This window comes from Loxodonta africana, chromosome 9 (genome assembly GCF_030014295.1).
Source record: "Loxodonta africana isolate mLoxAfr1 chromosome 9, mLoxAfr1.hap2, whole genome shotgun sequence".
Taxonomy (NCBI): domain Eukaryota; kingdom Metazoa; phylum Chordata; class Mammalia; order Proboscidea; family Elephantidae; genus Loxodonta; species Loxodonta africana.
The window spans coordinates 18,714,860-18,729,703 of record NC_087350.1 but is presented as its reverse complement, the minus strand read 5'-3'; the positions used below and the strand labels follow the sequence as shown (position 1 = coordinate 18,729,703).

Here is a 14,844-nt window from a genome sequence, read left to right as displayed (position 1 = left end):
TACAGCCACAGTAGTCAAAACAGCCTGGTATTGGTACAACAACAGACACACAGACCAATGGAACAGAATTGAGAACCCAGACATAGATCCATCCACGTATGAGCAGCTGATATTTGACAAAGGACCAGTGTCAATTAACTGGGGAAAAGATAGCCTTTTTAACAAATGGTGCTGGCATAACTGGATATCCATTTGCAAAAAAATGAAACAGGACCCATACCTCACACCATGCACAAAAACTAACTCCAAGTGGATCAAAGACCTAAACATAAAGACTAAAACGATAAAGATCATGGAAGAAAAAATTGGGACAACCCTAGGAGCCCTAATACAAGGTATAAACAGAATACAAAACATTACCAAAAATGATGAAGAGAAACCTGATAACTGGGAGCTCCTAAAAATCAAACACCTATGCTCATCTAGAGACTTCTCCAAAAGAGTAAAAAGACCACCTACAGACTGGGAAAGAATTTTCAGCTATGACATCTCCGACCAGCGCCTGATCTCTAAAATCTACATGATTCTGTCAAAACTCAACCACAAAAAGACAAACAACCCAATCAAGAAGTGGGCAAAGGATATGAACACACATTTCACTAAAGAAGATATTCAGGCAGCCAACAGATACATGAGAAAATGCTCTCGATCATTAGCCATTAGAGAAATGCAAATTAAAACTACGATGAGATTCCATCTCACACCAGCAAGGCTGGCATTAATCCAAAAAACACAAAATAATAAATGTTGGAGAGGCTGCGGAGAGATTGGAACTCTCATACACTGCTGGTGGGAATGTAAAATGGTACAACCACTTTGGAAATCTATCTGGCATTATCTTAAACAGTTAGAAATAGAACTACCATACAACCCAGAAATCCCACTCCTCGGAATATACCCTAGAGATGCAAGAGCCTTCATACAAACAGATATATGCACACCCATGTTTATTGCAGCTCTGTTTACAATAGCAAAAAGCTGGAAGCAACCAAGGTGTCCATCAATGGATGAATGGGTAAATAAATTGTGGTATATTCACACAATGGAATACTACGCATCGATAAAGAACAGTGACGAATCTGTGAAACATTTCATAACATGGAGGAACCTGGAAGGCATTATGCTGAGCGAAATGAGTCAGAGGCAAAAGGACAAATATTGTATAAGACCACTATTATAAGATCTTGAGAAATAGTAAACCTGAGAAGAACACATACTTTTGTGGTTACGAGGGGGGGAGGGAGAGAGGGTGGGAGAGGGTTTTTTTATTGATTAATCAGTAGATAAGAACTGCTTTAGGTGAAGGGAAAGACAACACTCAATACATGGAAGGTCAGCTCAATTGGACTGGACCAAAAGCAAAAAAGTTTCCGGGATAAAATGAAAGCTTCAAAGGTCAGGGGAGCAAGTGCGGGGGTCTGGGGAACATGGTTTGCGGGGACTTCTAAGTCAATTGGCAAAATAATTCTATTATGAAATCATTCTGCATCCCACTTTGAAATGTGGCATCTGGGGTCTTAAATGCTAACAAGCGGCCATCTAAGATGCAGCAATTGGTCTCAACCCACCTGGAGCAAAGGAAAATGAAGAACACCAAGGCCACACGACAACTAAGAGCCCAAGAGACAGAAAGGGCCACATGAACCAGAGACCTACATCATCCTGAGACCAGAAGAACTAGTTGGTGCCCGGCCACAATCGATGACTGCCCTGACAGGGAGCACAACAGAGGACCCCTGAGGGAGCAGGAGATCAGTGGGATGCAGACCCCAAATTCTCATAAAAAGACCAAACTTAATGGTCTGACTGAGACTGGAGGAATCCCGGCGGCCATGCTCCCCAGACCTTCAGTTGACACAGGACAGGAACCATCCCCGAAGACAACTCATCAGAAATGAAAGGGACTGGTCAGCAGGTGGGAGAGAGACGCTGATGAAGAGTGAGCTAATTATATCAGGTGGACACTTGAGATTGTGTTGGCAACTCTTGTCTGGAGGGGGGATGGGAGGATAGAGAGAGAGGGAAGCCGGCAAAATTGTCAAGAAAGGAGAGACTGAAAGGGCTGACTCAAGAGGGGGAGAGCAAGTGGGAGTAGGGAGTGAGATGTATGTAAACTTATATGTGACAGACTGATTGGATTTGTAAACGTTCACTTGAAGCTTAATAAAAGATATTAAAAAAAAAAAGTGCTATGTGTTTAGGATTATGCATTTAACTAAATATACTATGGATATTGAATGTTTCTCCTCCTTAGTGTTGTAAAACAGACCTAAATGTATGGTAAAAATGAACATTGGGTATTATAGATTACAGAGAGCTTGTAACCGTGTCTTCAGCCAATAGTTGATTGGATATGCTAAAAGGCGAACTAGGATTTCGCCAAGAGAAACAGGCTTTTTGTTTCAAACCAGCAGCCCTGTGTATAGGGTGGGGGCTTAGGTGGAAAACCAGAGCCTCACCCAGATTTTGTATTCGAAAAAACACGCAGAACAACCCAGAACTGCTGAGAGAATGGAAGATTTACATTTGAAGGAAGAATTTACAGGAAAAATCATCGGCCATTGGAAGGAACCCTCTTACAGGACTGGAAGTTAAAGGGAGCCAGGGAGTAAACAGCTTGGTCTCCTGGCTTGTGGTGACCATCTGGGTCCACTCATGAGTGGAAGTGTGGGAAGCGCCACAATAAAGAGACAGGCTGTTTGGACCTGTTCCATTGGCACACGTTCACCTAGCCCACAGGTGCTAGGGATGAGAAAGAGAGAAAGAAGAAGGTTGGCCGGCCAGAAGTAAAAGTTGTTGGACTCCTGAAGCTTACGTGTGGAACCCATTAACCTAGCCCATGGGGGCTAGGAATAAGTGTGTGAAGGGGCTGTCTCAAGTGTTAGGAGATGTATCTGAACTCTCGAGCTTGAGACTGCTACCCACTGTGACCTAGCTTGAATGGCTAGAGAAGAGCAGACCACAACCCACCAAAGAAGAGAAAGATGTTTGATACTATGAGCTAGTGTAGATTGCTGCAATTTGATGGCTTGCTCCAGACAGGACTTTGCTTGTGAATGCAGATGCTCGAAGTTCCTGGAACTGAAGATTCTTCAAGACCAAGGAATATGCTTGTCTCCTCAGAGTACCGGTTTGATAGTGTGTGTTGATTTGTCAACAGGGTTAATTGTGATTGTAAAATCTGTAACTGTAGAAGCTGTAAGTGTGAAAGAGCAGACTAAGGGGGAGGCACTGCTGAACTCAAGTACAGTGGCCGAACCTAAAGTCCCTTAAAGCTTTTGCTATGCTGATACCTCGTGAGGCTCAGAGCAAGGGAATAATCTTCTCAGTTAAATTTTATCAGAGGCCGGAAACAGTGAAGATGAGATGAACTGTTGGAGAGCCTGACCAAATCAGATGGACACCTACAGCGGTCTTGAATGGCTGGTACCTGAGTAACCTCACCCCATGGACCCTTTGCCTATTGAAAGACTAACTGTTAATGACTGTTTTGGACTGGTAAAATGACTGCGGGGGGACGGGGGGGGAATTAACCCTTCAAATATGAAAGAACCACGGCTAGAACAGCCAGGAGGTGGCCTGTGGTGGATTAATTACTTTTGCGTGTGGCCTTTCTAGCCATGGTCTTATAACTCCCACCCAGGTGACTGTGTGATAGGGTAATTGTGGCCTACCAAGGAGATTGGTCAGTTTTGCCTTAAAAGAGAGCCAATTCCAGAACAAAGAGGAGGATCCCACCACCACCAAGTAAGGCGAGACCAGCAGGAGATGGTGAGGTGGGCTTCCTGGCCCATGAAGAAAGAAACCTGAGCGCCTTTGGGCATAGGCCAAGGGACAGGGAGAGGCGATCCTGATGGAAGAACTGTATCTTGAGTGTTCTTGAGTCTGAATTGTAATTGTTACGTCCCTAATAAACACCATAATTGTGAGTATGGTCTGTAAAGTTCTGTGTGGCCACTGCAGTGAATTAAGGAACCCAGGAGAGAGTGCTGTGGGAGGGATGGTTGGTGTCAGAATTGGTAGAGATGGGTGGAGAGAGGAAGTGCGTCTGACTCTCACCTCATAGAAATCAGCCTCAGGCTGTTAATCTTGGTTCTCCTTCCCCCCTGTGGGGTTGGAAGAAGTTAGACACATGTTTTTTACAGGATGCTACAGTAACTCAGGACTGGCAGAACAAAAGGAAAGAGGTGGGGTTTCCAGGACCTATTTGCTCAGAGGAGGAACCTAGCGTGGTTAACGCTCAGATCTCTAATGGGGGAATTGTGGGACTGTGGCTCCAACCCCTGGAGGTTGCCTCTTGGTTGGTGCTGAGATTGGCAAAAAGAGCCCTGAGTTAGAGCTGAAGCTGTACTCCCCGCTAAGGTAGCTTAATAGGTGCTGAAAAAGGAATCAGCTTCCTCAGCCAGTGGTGTCTCTAGGGGGGTGCAGGGGGTGCAGACCGCACCAGGTGATATTGTCAGAGGGGGGAATGACACAAAAATGACTGTCTATAAAAATATTCCTGTAGGTATAACAACAACAAAATATTTTGTAAGCCCAGCTTACATGTACCAGTATACCTACAAAGCTAAAATTCTATGCTAATTTACTTTTTGAACTTTCTAATAAGCTCCAGTCAGAGCTGTCATTGTCTAATTACAATGATGCCTCAAATCACATGGTTTCATCTGCACACAGGCACAGTTATTTTCACTGTTGCCGTTGTTTTTATAGTCACTGATTTTGTCAAATTTTCCGGTGTCTCAGCTACAATTTTGGTAGTTAGTATTGGTAAATCTATATAAATAACTTTTTTGAGAATGAAGTAGTAATTAAGGGGAAAGAAGGAGTGATATGTGGGAATTATGATTTACAAGTAACATTAGTACAAAAAAATATTCCTAAGGATTGTGTGTGGTCTGGTAAGGGTGGACATCCATGGGGGGGTGACACTATGAGTTACCTCACAGGGTGACACCGACCCTAGTGATGCCACTGTCCTCACCCACCCCCACCTCCTCTTACTCTCCCCAATTTACATCCCATTGGCAGGGTCTGACACAAAGCCATCTGGCAGAAGTGTCTTCCCAGTCCCAGCATCATGGATCATAGCACGAAAGGGTAGGGTTTGGACTAAGAAACAATAGGTAAATAACCAGCACATATAGCTACCATACAAATGTTTGTATACTATAATTATTACTATTAGCCATAACTGAGAAAACATAGATACTTTAATCTGAGAATGAATAACTTTAGCCAATCTTTTCTTTAGAGCAGGTTTTAGTAAGAGCTATATTACCGACACCCATCCGTCAGTCTGTTGTACTGTGGTGGCTTGCGCATTGCTGTGATGCTGGTACCTATGCCACTGGTATTCCAAATACCAGCAAGGCCATCCATGGTAGACAGGTTTCTGTGGAGCTTCCAGACTAAGACAGACTAGGCAATCTACTTCCAAAAACTAGCCAATGAAAACCTTATGGATCATGCAGAACATTGTCCAACTTGCTTGCATTGGACATGTCATCAAGAAAGACCAATCACTGGAGGGGGGCATCTTGATGGAGGAAGTAGAGGGTCTCCAAGGTCAAGGGGAGTCCTTGGTGAGACAGATTGGCACAGTAGCTGCAACAATGGACTCAAACATGTGAAGATGAGACAGGACTGGGCAGCCAATCTCCCAGACTCCTTCTGCAACTTGAGCAGCAGCACATGAACATTTTGTTCACATCATAAGAACCACTGAAGGACTCAGAGAAGACCAGAACCCCTGACTTGGGCAGTGCTGAAAGCATGGGGGTCTCAGGGAAGCACAACTTCTTGGCCCTCCCCAGCCAAAACAGGATCGGTAGCTGGCATGCTCCTTCAATGCCCTCAACAAAAAAAACCAAAAAACCAAATGCATTGCCATCAAGTTGATTCCAACTCATAGCTACCCTATAGGACAGAGTAGAACTGCTCCATAGGGTTTCCAAAGAGCGGTTGGTGGATTTGAACTGCCAACATTTTGGTTAGTAGCCTTAGCTCGCCATAGCTCTTAACCACTGTGCCACCAGGGCTCCTAGCCCTTAGCAATTGAAGGTTAATAGTTCCAACTCACCAGCCCATATGTGTTGACAGTTTAAGTCCTTGGTCCAGCACTCGAAGAGTTGGAGACCTGCAGAAAGCTCACTTCTGCTGTTGTCAACTCCTGCATCGGAGCAATTGTTTTTAAAACATTTTAGCAACACACCCTTTTAGGTTTTTATTTTTACATAGAACCACAAATATAAATAAAATGGATGCTGTATGAGTTGAAATGGGGGGCCCCCAGAAATGGGCCTGTTGTAGATGATCCCTCCCCCATCCAGTTTCCCAGGTCTGTGAGGAACTCAATTTGAGAACCGATGAGTGTTTCCAAGACTACAGCAGTCTTGATAAATCTTAACAATCTCAGACACTCTTTCAATGTTGGACTTTTGCACATAGCTATAAAAGTAGCTTAAACCCACTGGCGTTAAGTTGATTCCAACTCACGGTGACCCAAAATACCCTATAGGAGAGAGTAGAACTGTTCCATAGGGTTTCCAAGGCTGTAATCTTTATGGGAGCAGACTGCCACATCTTTCTCCCTCAGAGAGGCTGGTGGGTTCAAACTGCCGACCTTTTGGTTAGCATTTGAGCACTTAACCATTGTACCACTAGGTAGCTTACTAGGTATAATCTCAATATTCAAAGAATCAGAGGCTTTCTTTTCACAACAGTTGTAGGCTAAGCCTACTGTAGAAATTCTTCATATTTTAACCATAGCTCCCTCATCTTTTCCCACAAAACCCTGAAGCCCTATTGCACATATTTTCTTTTCATTTTATTGTAAAATTTATATAACAAAAAGTTTGCTATTTTAATCATTTTTATGTGTACAATTCAGTGACATTAATTATATTCACCCTGTTGTGCAACTATCACCACTATCCATTCCCAAAACTTTCTCATCACTCTAAGGAGAAACTCAGCGCCCCTTCAACCATAACTCCCTCCCCACCCTTCTTTCCCCCCAGCTCCTGGTATCCACTAATAAACTTTTGTCTTTATGTATGTGCCTATTTTATATAAATAAGGTCATATAATGTTTGTCTTTTTGTGTCTGGCTTCTTTCACTCAGCAGGTTTTCTTTTCTTTAATTGTGCTTTAAGTGAAAGTTTACAAATCAAGTCGGTCTCTGATACAAAAATTTATATACACCTTGCTATGTACTCCTAGCTGCTCTCTCCCTAAGCAGACAGCATACTCCTCCTCTCCACCCTGTATGCCCTGTGTCCATTCAGCCAGCTTCTGACCTCCTCTGCCTTCTCATCTCCCCTCCAGACAGGAGCTGCCCACACAGTCTCATGTGTCTACTTGAGCCAAGAAGCTCACTTCTCACCAGTATCATTTCCTGTCTTATAGTCCAGTCTAATCTCTATCTGAAGAGTTGGCTTTGGGAATGGTTCCAGGCTTGGGCTAACAGAAGGTTTGGGGACCATGACCTCCCGGGGTCCTTCTAGTCTCGGTCAGACCATTAAGCCTGGTCTTTTTACAAGAATTTCTCAATCAGCATGTTTTCAAGGATTATTCATGTCATAGTATGAATCAGGACTTCATTTCTCTTTTTGGCTGAATAATATTTCATTGTATGAATATACCACATTTTGTTTACCCATTCATCTGTCAATGGACACTTGGACTATTCCCACCTTTTGGCTATTGTGAATACTGCTATAATGAACATTGGTACACAAGCATCTATTTGAGTCCCTGCTTTCAAAATCTCTTAGGCATATACCTAGAAGTGGAATTGCTGAGTCTTATGGTAATTGTGGAGCCCTGGTGGCATAGTGGTTTCAGCTGTTAACCAAAAGGTCAGAGGTTCAAACCTACCAGCCGCTCCTTGAGAGAAAGATGTGGCAGTCTGCTTCTGTAAATATTTACAGCCTTGGGAACCCTACAGGACAGTTCTACTCTGTCCTATAGGGTCGCTATGAGTCAGAATCAACTCGATGGCAATGGGTTTGGTGTTTTTGGTTTATGGTAATTCTATGCATAAATGTTTTCACAACACAGCTTTCTCAAAGAATCTTCAGACTTCAGTAGTAGTGGCAAAAACATTTTTATTGTAAGTATCTGTAACACAGGCTCCCTTGAGCTTCAGGGGGTGAAGGGAGCTGGTTTCTCCTCCGGTTCTCCTCAGTGGACATGAACTTGAAGACCTCCGGTTCTCCTCAGTGGACATGAACTTGAAGAGAAGCAATGCTGGGTTCAAGCACTCACCCCTCCCCGGACTGCTTGGTGTGGATGTTCTGCTTTAGATAATCCGTGTATTGATTCAGGAGGAAACTTTGACAGGCGCTGCTATAAAACACCCAGGACGGGATCAGGTGTAGAAAACCTGCCTTCACACATTCAAGACAAAAACATGAATGTCTGGGAGAAAAGAAGTTATGGCCAAAACACCTCACTTTATAGTCACAATCTTTAAAAACATTTTTTCTTTTAAGTAGTGGCTAAACTTTAAAGATCTCATGACAATTTCCCAGCAAGCAAGATATTCTCAGACACCAAATCAGTCCCTTTGCACTCTTTTGTACACACTAGTATCTCTAGGGAATGCTGGTGGCACAGTGTTTAAGAGCTTGGCTACTAACCAAAAGGCTGACAGTTTGAATCCACCTGGGGCAATTCTGCTCTGTCCTATAGGTTGCTATGAGTCAAAATCGACTTGACAGTTTTTGGTGTTTCAGTATCTCTAGAGATACCAGTATGCTGGAGATTTCTAGGGTCACTCCTTTTCATTGCTCTTTCTTTTTGTGAGCAATTTTTCTGCCTGGAGCTTTCTTACCCCACCTTGATCATTTAATGTCTTCATGTTCTCTCTACCAAGTTTCTATTAATATGAGATTGCAGGGAAGAATTGGAAATGTTTTCTATCACCTAACTCAATGCTCGGCAAATATCTGAATGCATGGATGAATTCATGAATGAAAAGCAGTCACGGTCGGGTGTAAATTATTAACATGGAGCATTTGCTTTAAAAAAGAGTGGAGGGCCTTGGACCCATTCCTCACACCATATATAAAAATTAAGTCAAAATGGATCGATGACCTTAATAAAGAACTAAAATCATAAAACTCTTGAAGAAATATAGGGGCAAATGTTCAGGACCTTAGAGAATTCTTAAAGGTAACACCAAAAGCACAAGCAACAAAAAACCAAGTAGATAAGTTGGACTTTATCAAAATTAAAAACTTTTGTGCATCAAAGGACTTTATCAAGAAAGTAAAGAGATAACCTATAGAAAAGTTGGGGGAACCATGTGTCTGATAAGGGTTTAATATCTAGAACATACAAAGAACTCCAACTCAACAGTAGAAAGGTAAACAACCAAATTCAAAACATGAGCAAAGGATTTGCCTAGACTTACATTGATATGCAAATGGACAATAAGCATGTGAAAAGATGTTCAACGCCATTATTCATAAGGGAAATGCAAATCAAAACCACAATGAAAGACCACATCTACTAGGATGACTATTAATAAACAGAAACTAACAAGTGTTGGTGAGGATGTGGAGAAACTGAAACCCTCATCCATTGCTGGTGGGAATGTAAAATGGTGCAACCAGTGTGGAAAATGCTTTGGTGGTCGATTTAACAAATGACCCAGCAATTCTACACATGGGCATATACGCAAAAGACTTGAAGTCGGGGATGTAAACAGATATTTGTATAACAATGTTCACTGCAGCACTGTTCAAAATAGTGAAAAAGTGGAAACAACCCAATTGCTCATCAACAGATGAATGGATAATAAAATATGGTATATATACAATGGGATATTATTCAGCCATAAAGAGAAATGAAGTTCTGATATAAGCTACAACATGGATGACCCATGAAAACATTATGTTCAGTAAAATAAGCCAGACACAAAAGGACAAATATCATATGATCCCATTTACACAAAATATCTAGAATAAACAAATACATATTTGCATATATAGAGCCCTGGTGGCACAGTGGTTAAGAGCTCAGCTACTAACCAAGAGGTCAGCAGCTCAAATTCACTAGCAGTTCCGTGGAAACCCATGAAGCAGTTCTACCCTGTCCTGTCGGTTGGAATCGACTCGACAGCAACAGATTTGATTGTTTGATTATATGTATATGTGTGTGTATGTATGTGTGTATATATATAATTACAATTAAAAAAAAAAGAGAAGCCTTAAGTCTAGGCATGAATTCCTACTTAAATACATTCCAGATGAAGACACAGGCAGGCCTTGGAGGATTTCTTGTCCTCAAAGCAAACCTCTGTGTCCCGTAAGGCAGTTCCAGGCCCCTGGAAGCAATTAAGGTGTGCAGAGTGGGACCTTGTTGATCCAGTGTTTTTCAATTCACCTACTATTATGAGCAAGAGAAATTCAACTAGAGAGAAACTTGAGCTTTTCAGGGAGCTGGTCATATTTACTCAGGCAGCTCAGATTCATTCCTCTAAGATATTCTCAAAGCAGGGAACTAAAGATGGTGCTGAGAGCCCTAGCAGAACTCTTCTTCCACTAGCCAGCCCAACAGCTCAACACAACTTCTTTCCAAAGATCTGCCTTTTTCTCCCCATCAGAGCTTTGTTATCTTACAGCATAATCAACAACTTTTGTTGGCTTTGATTTGGTCTAAATGTTTTGTTTAGTGAGGCCAACCATCAATACAATAAAGAAAATAAAACTTCAGGCCTCTAGAAAATGTTCCAAAAGGGCCCCTCTGCCATCCCCATCTTTGTATACTCCCTCTGCCGTGGATTGAATTGCATCCTCCAAAAAGATATGTTGAAATTCTAATCCCTGTACACGGGAATGTGACCTTGTTTGGAAACAGAGATTTTGAAGATGTTGTCACTTACATTAGCATAAGGTTATACTGGGGTAGAGCAGGTCCTAATCCTATAGACTAGTGTCCTTATAAAAGAGAAGATACACAGAGGCAGAGCAAGGACAGCCAAGTGATCAGAGAGACATATGTAGCTGTGAGCCAAGAACCTCTGTGGATTGCCAGGAGCCACCAGAAGCTAGGTTAGAGGCATAGAACAGTTTCTCTCTCAGAGCTCTCAGAAGGAATCAACAGGCTAACACCCTGATTTGGATATCTAGTCTCCAGAATCCTGGGACAATACATTTTTGTTCTTATAAGCCACTCAATTTGTGGTATTTTGTTATGACAGCCACAGGAAACTAAGATACCCTCCCAAAGTGGAAGCTGGATTGAAGGGCGTGGGCTTAAATCCTACCTGGATGACCTTGGGCAAGCTGATCCAGCTCTGAACTTCAGTTTCCTCAACTGTAAAAGGGGGCCATATGACCCACCTCACCAGATTACAAGGTGGGTTAAATAAGGTAACATATGGTAAGCCCCCAAGAAGGACATGGATTCTATAGGTAGAGGTTCTGTTCCCACCTCTCAGTCCCCTGCCCCCAAACTTATTGAGGGTGGAGAACATCCTATTTTACTTTGTCTTTTTGGAAGGATGAGTTGCTTGCTTACCAGTTGATTCTACTTTCTTACCCATAACTTCAGATACAATGACCTTCCCCATAAATTCCAAATTAGTTTTAATGGTTATAGTGATTTATGTGTCTTCGTTTGTTTTCTCTTTTGCTTCACCAGACATGCAAAAAAGCTTTTTCTTAATCTGTTCTTGATATCTGTTTGCCTGAAAAGATTAGAATTTGTTACATAAGAAACCAAAAGAAAAGGATCAAGGAAATATTTAACTTTTGAATTCTACCTTAGGGTTTTGTAGTAAGTCAATAGCCTTGCAAGCCAAGATTTTGCGTCAAGAAAGCATGTTCTAAGTGCTGATGTTGTTGTTGTTGTCATTGTCAGGTGTCGTCAAGTCGGTTTTGACTCACAGCAACTCTATGTACCACAGAAAGAAACACTGCCTGATCCTGAAAAATCCTCACAATTGTTGCTATGCTTGAGCCCACTATTGCAGCCATTGTGTCAATCCATCTTATTGAAGGTCTTCCTCTTTTTCACTGACCCTCTACTTTAAAAAGCATGATATCGTTCTCTAGGGACGGGTTCCTCCTGATAACATGTCCAAAGTATGTGGGACATAGTCTTACCATCCTTGCTTCTAAGGAGCATTCTGGTTGTACTTCTTCCAAGACAGATTTGTTCATTCTTTTGGTAGCCCATGATATATTCAATATTCTTTGACGACACCAAAATTCAAAGGCATCAATTCTTCAGTCTTCCTTATGCATTGTCCAGCTTTCCCAATGGTGACTGAAAACACCATAGCTTGGGTCAGGTGCACCTTAGTCCTCAAGGTGACATCTTTGCTTTTGAACACTTTAAAGAGATCTCCGGCAGCCGATTTGCCAAATGCAATGTGTCTTGATTTCTTGACTGCTTCTTCTATGGGTCTTGATTGTGGATCCAAGTAAAATGAAATCCTTGACAACCTCAATCTTTTCTCCATTTATCATGATGTGGCTTATTGGTCCAGTTGTGAGGATTTTTGTTTTCTTTATGTTGAGGTGTAATCCATACTGAAGGTTGTGGTCTTTGGTCTTCATTAGGAAGTGCTTCAAGTCCTCTTCACTTTCAGCAAGCAAGGTTGTGTCATCTGCATAATGCAGGTTGTTAATGAGTCTTCCTCCAATCTTAATGCCCCATTCTTCTTCATATAGTCCAGCTTCCCAGATTATTTGCTCAGCATACGGATTGAATAAGTATGGTGAAAGGAAATCCTATTCTCTGCAATGTTATCCACAATTTGTTATGATCCACACAGCTGAAGGCCGTAGCATAGTCAATAAAACACATGTAAACGTTTTTCTGGTATTCTCTGCTTTCAGCCAGGATCCATCTGACATCAGCAACAATATCTCTGGTTCCATATCCTCTTCTAAATCTGGCTTGAATTCCTGGCAGCTCTCTGTAGATATACTGCTACAGCTGATTTTGAATGATCTTCAGCAAAATTTTGCTTGCATGTGGTATTAATGATATTGTTCCATAATTTCTGCATTTGGTTGGATCACCTTTCTTGGGGATAGGCATAAATATGAATCTCTTCCAGTCTGTTGGCCAGGTAGCTGCCTTCCAAATTTCTTGGCATAGATGACTGAGCATTTCCAGTGCTGCATCCATTTGTTGAAACATCTCAATTGGCATTCTGTCAATTCCCAGAGCCTTGTTTTTTGCCAGTGGCTTCAATGCATCTTGGACTTCTTCCTTCAGTATCATATGTTCCTGATCATATGTTACCTCCTGAAATGCTTGAATGTTGACCAATTTTTTTTAGTACAATGACTCTCTGTATTCCTTTCTTCTTTTGATGCTTCCTGAGTTGTTTAATATTTTCCCCAAAGAATCCTTCAAAATTGCAACTTGGGGATTGAATTTTTTCTTCAGTTCTTTTAGCTTGAGAAATGCTGAGTGTGTTTTTCCCTTTCGCTTTTCTATCTCAGGTCTTTGAAGATGTCATCATTATACTTTGTCTACTCAAGCTGCCCTTTGAAATTGTCTATTCAGCTCTTTTACTTTATCATTTTTTCCTTTTGCTTTAGCTACTCAACATTTAAGAGCAAATTTCAGAGTTTCTTCTGACATCCATTTAGGTCTTTTCTTTATCTCCTGTCTTTTTAATGACCTCTTGCTTTCTTCATGTTTGATGTCCTTGATATCATCCCACAACTTGACTGGTCTTTGGTCATTAGTGTTCAGTGCTGATGGATTCTATTTAAGACAACATCCTGGAGGACTAAAATCATGGTGTTCTCCTGCAGGATGGAATGGATATCATACCCATGGGAGACAGCTAAACCACTGTGAGGTAGAGAGAATATGGTATCAGGACAGCATACAAAAAGTCTATATCTATTCTACCCTGGAGACAGTGGAAAGAAGAGATAAAGAGGGTGAAGTGGTTAGGTATGTGTTCTCTGATATGGGTATCTTTGGGGATTGGGAGAGGTGGGAGCTGGAAGGCTGCGGTGAAGAATAAGGAAGGATGATAAATAGGTAAAGTTGACACTGAGGGTAAGGAAGTGGTTATTGCCCCCACTCTTCTGGGGGAAGCCATAGAAAATTAGCTCAGCATGAAGAGCTAGGTGCTGAGATGTGGCTTTTTCCTACTTCCCTTAGGTCCATGGAGGAGTTCAGGCAGAAATGACAGCCAGAGGGCCTCTGCGAATCAAGCCAGATGGTAGACTGTCCAACCCATGGCCAAATGTAGATGTGGCAGGGATTCAGGCATCTGCAGCCACCAGTAACTAGGGAAGCCCCAAACAGGGAGTGTACTGGCCAAACCAAAAGAATAGAAAGGTTCATCACCCCAATACCCACAGACACAAATTTCAGCAACAAGGGAAGCAACCATTCATGTAGATAAAGGACACTAGCTGACACACATTTAAAGACTGGAATAAGATTATGGGTATCTTCTCCCCAGTGCACCTTAGTGAGAGAGGAAGGAAAAAGAGAGATGCCCAGAAAGACTGAACATTTTATCCAAATAATAGAGTGAGTACATTTCCCAAATGGACAGTTTAGATTATCAGATCAAAACTAAGTTTAAATTTATTGGACATTAGTCCGGATAAAGACTAGATCAACTACAGCCAAAAAGAAGTTCCGATATCCTTTCTGTACGTCCTGTTTGTAATGTGAGTTAAATTGGTGACTGTGCATACTGTTGAGTTTCTACAGTAAAACATAGCAAGTAATCATCTAAGAATAGGTCCCTGGGTGGTGCAAATGATTTGTGCTTGACTACTAACTTAAAGGTTGGTCGTTCAAAACCAGCCAGCAATACCAAGGAAGAAAGGCCTGGTGATCTGA

At 41.9% G+C, this 14,844-nt stretch overlaps 1 protein-coding gene across 7 annotated transcripts in view; it reads right to left on the bottom strand.

Moving 5' to 3' along the window:
- HSD17B3 (hydroxysteroid 17-beta dehydrogenase 3) overlaps positions 1-14,844 on the bottom strand; it is an 87,366-nt gene that overhangs the window by 20,981 nt on the left and 51,541 nt on the right. Inside the window, exon 11 of one of the 7 annotated variants that reach the window (XM_064291132.1) lies at positions 8,095-8,352. The exons of 4 other annotated variants lie outside the window; for them this stretch is intronic. In XM_064291132.1, the coding sequence (XP_064147202.1) occupies positions 8,260-8,352 (93 nt within the window). In that variant the 3' untranslated portion in view covers positions 8,095-8,259. Of the gene's footprint in view, positions 1-8,094; positions 8,394-14,844 lie in introns of those variants that run through there. 2 more of the 7 variants (XM_003407584.4, XM_064291135.1) reach the window with 2 other exon arrangements.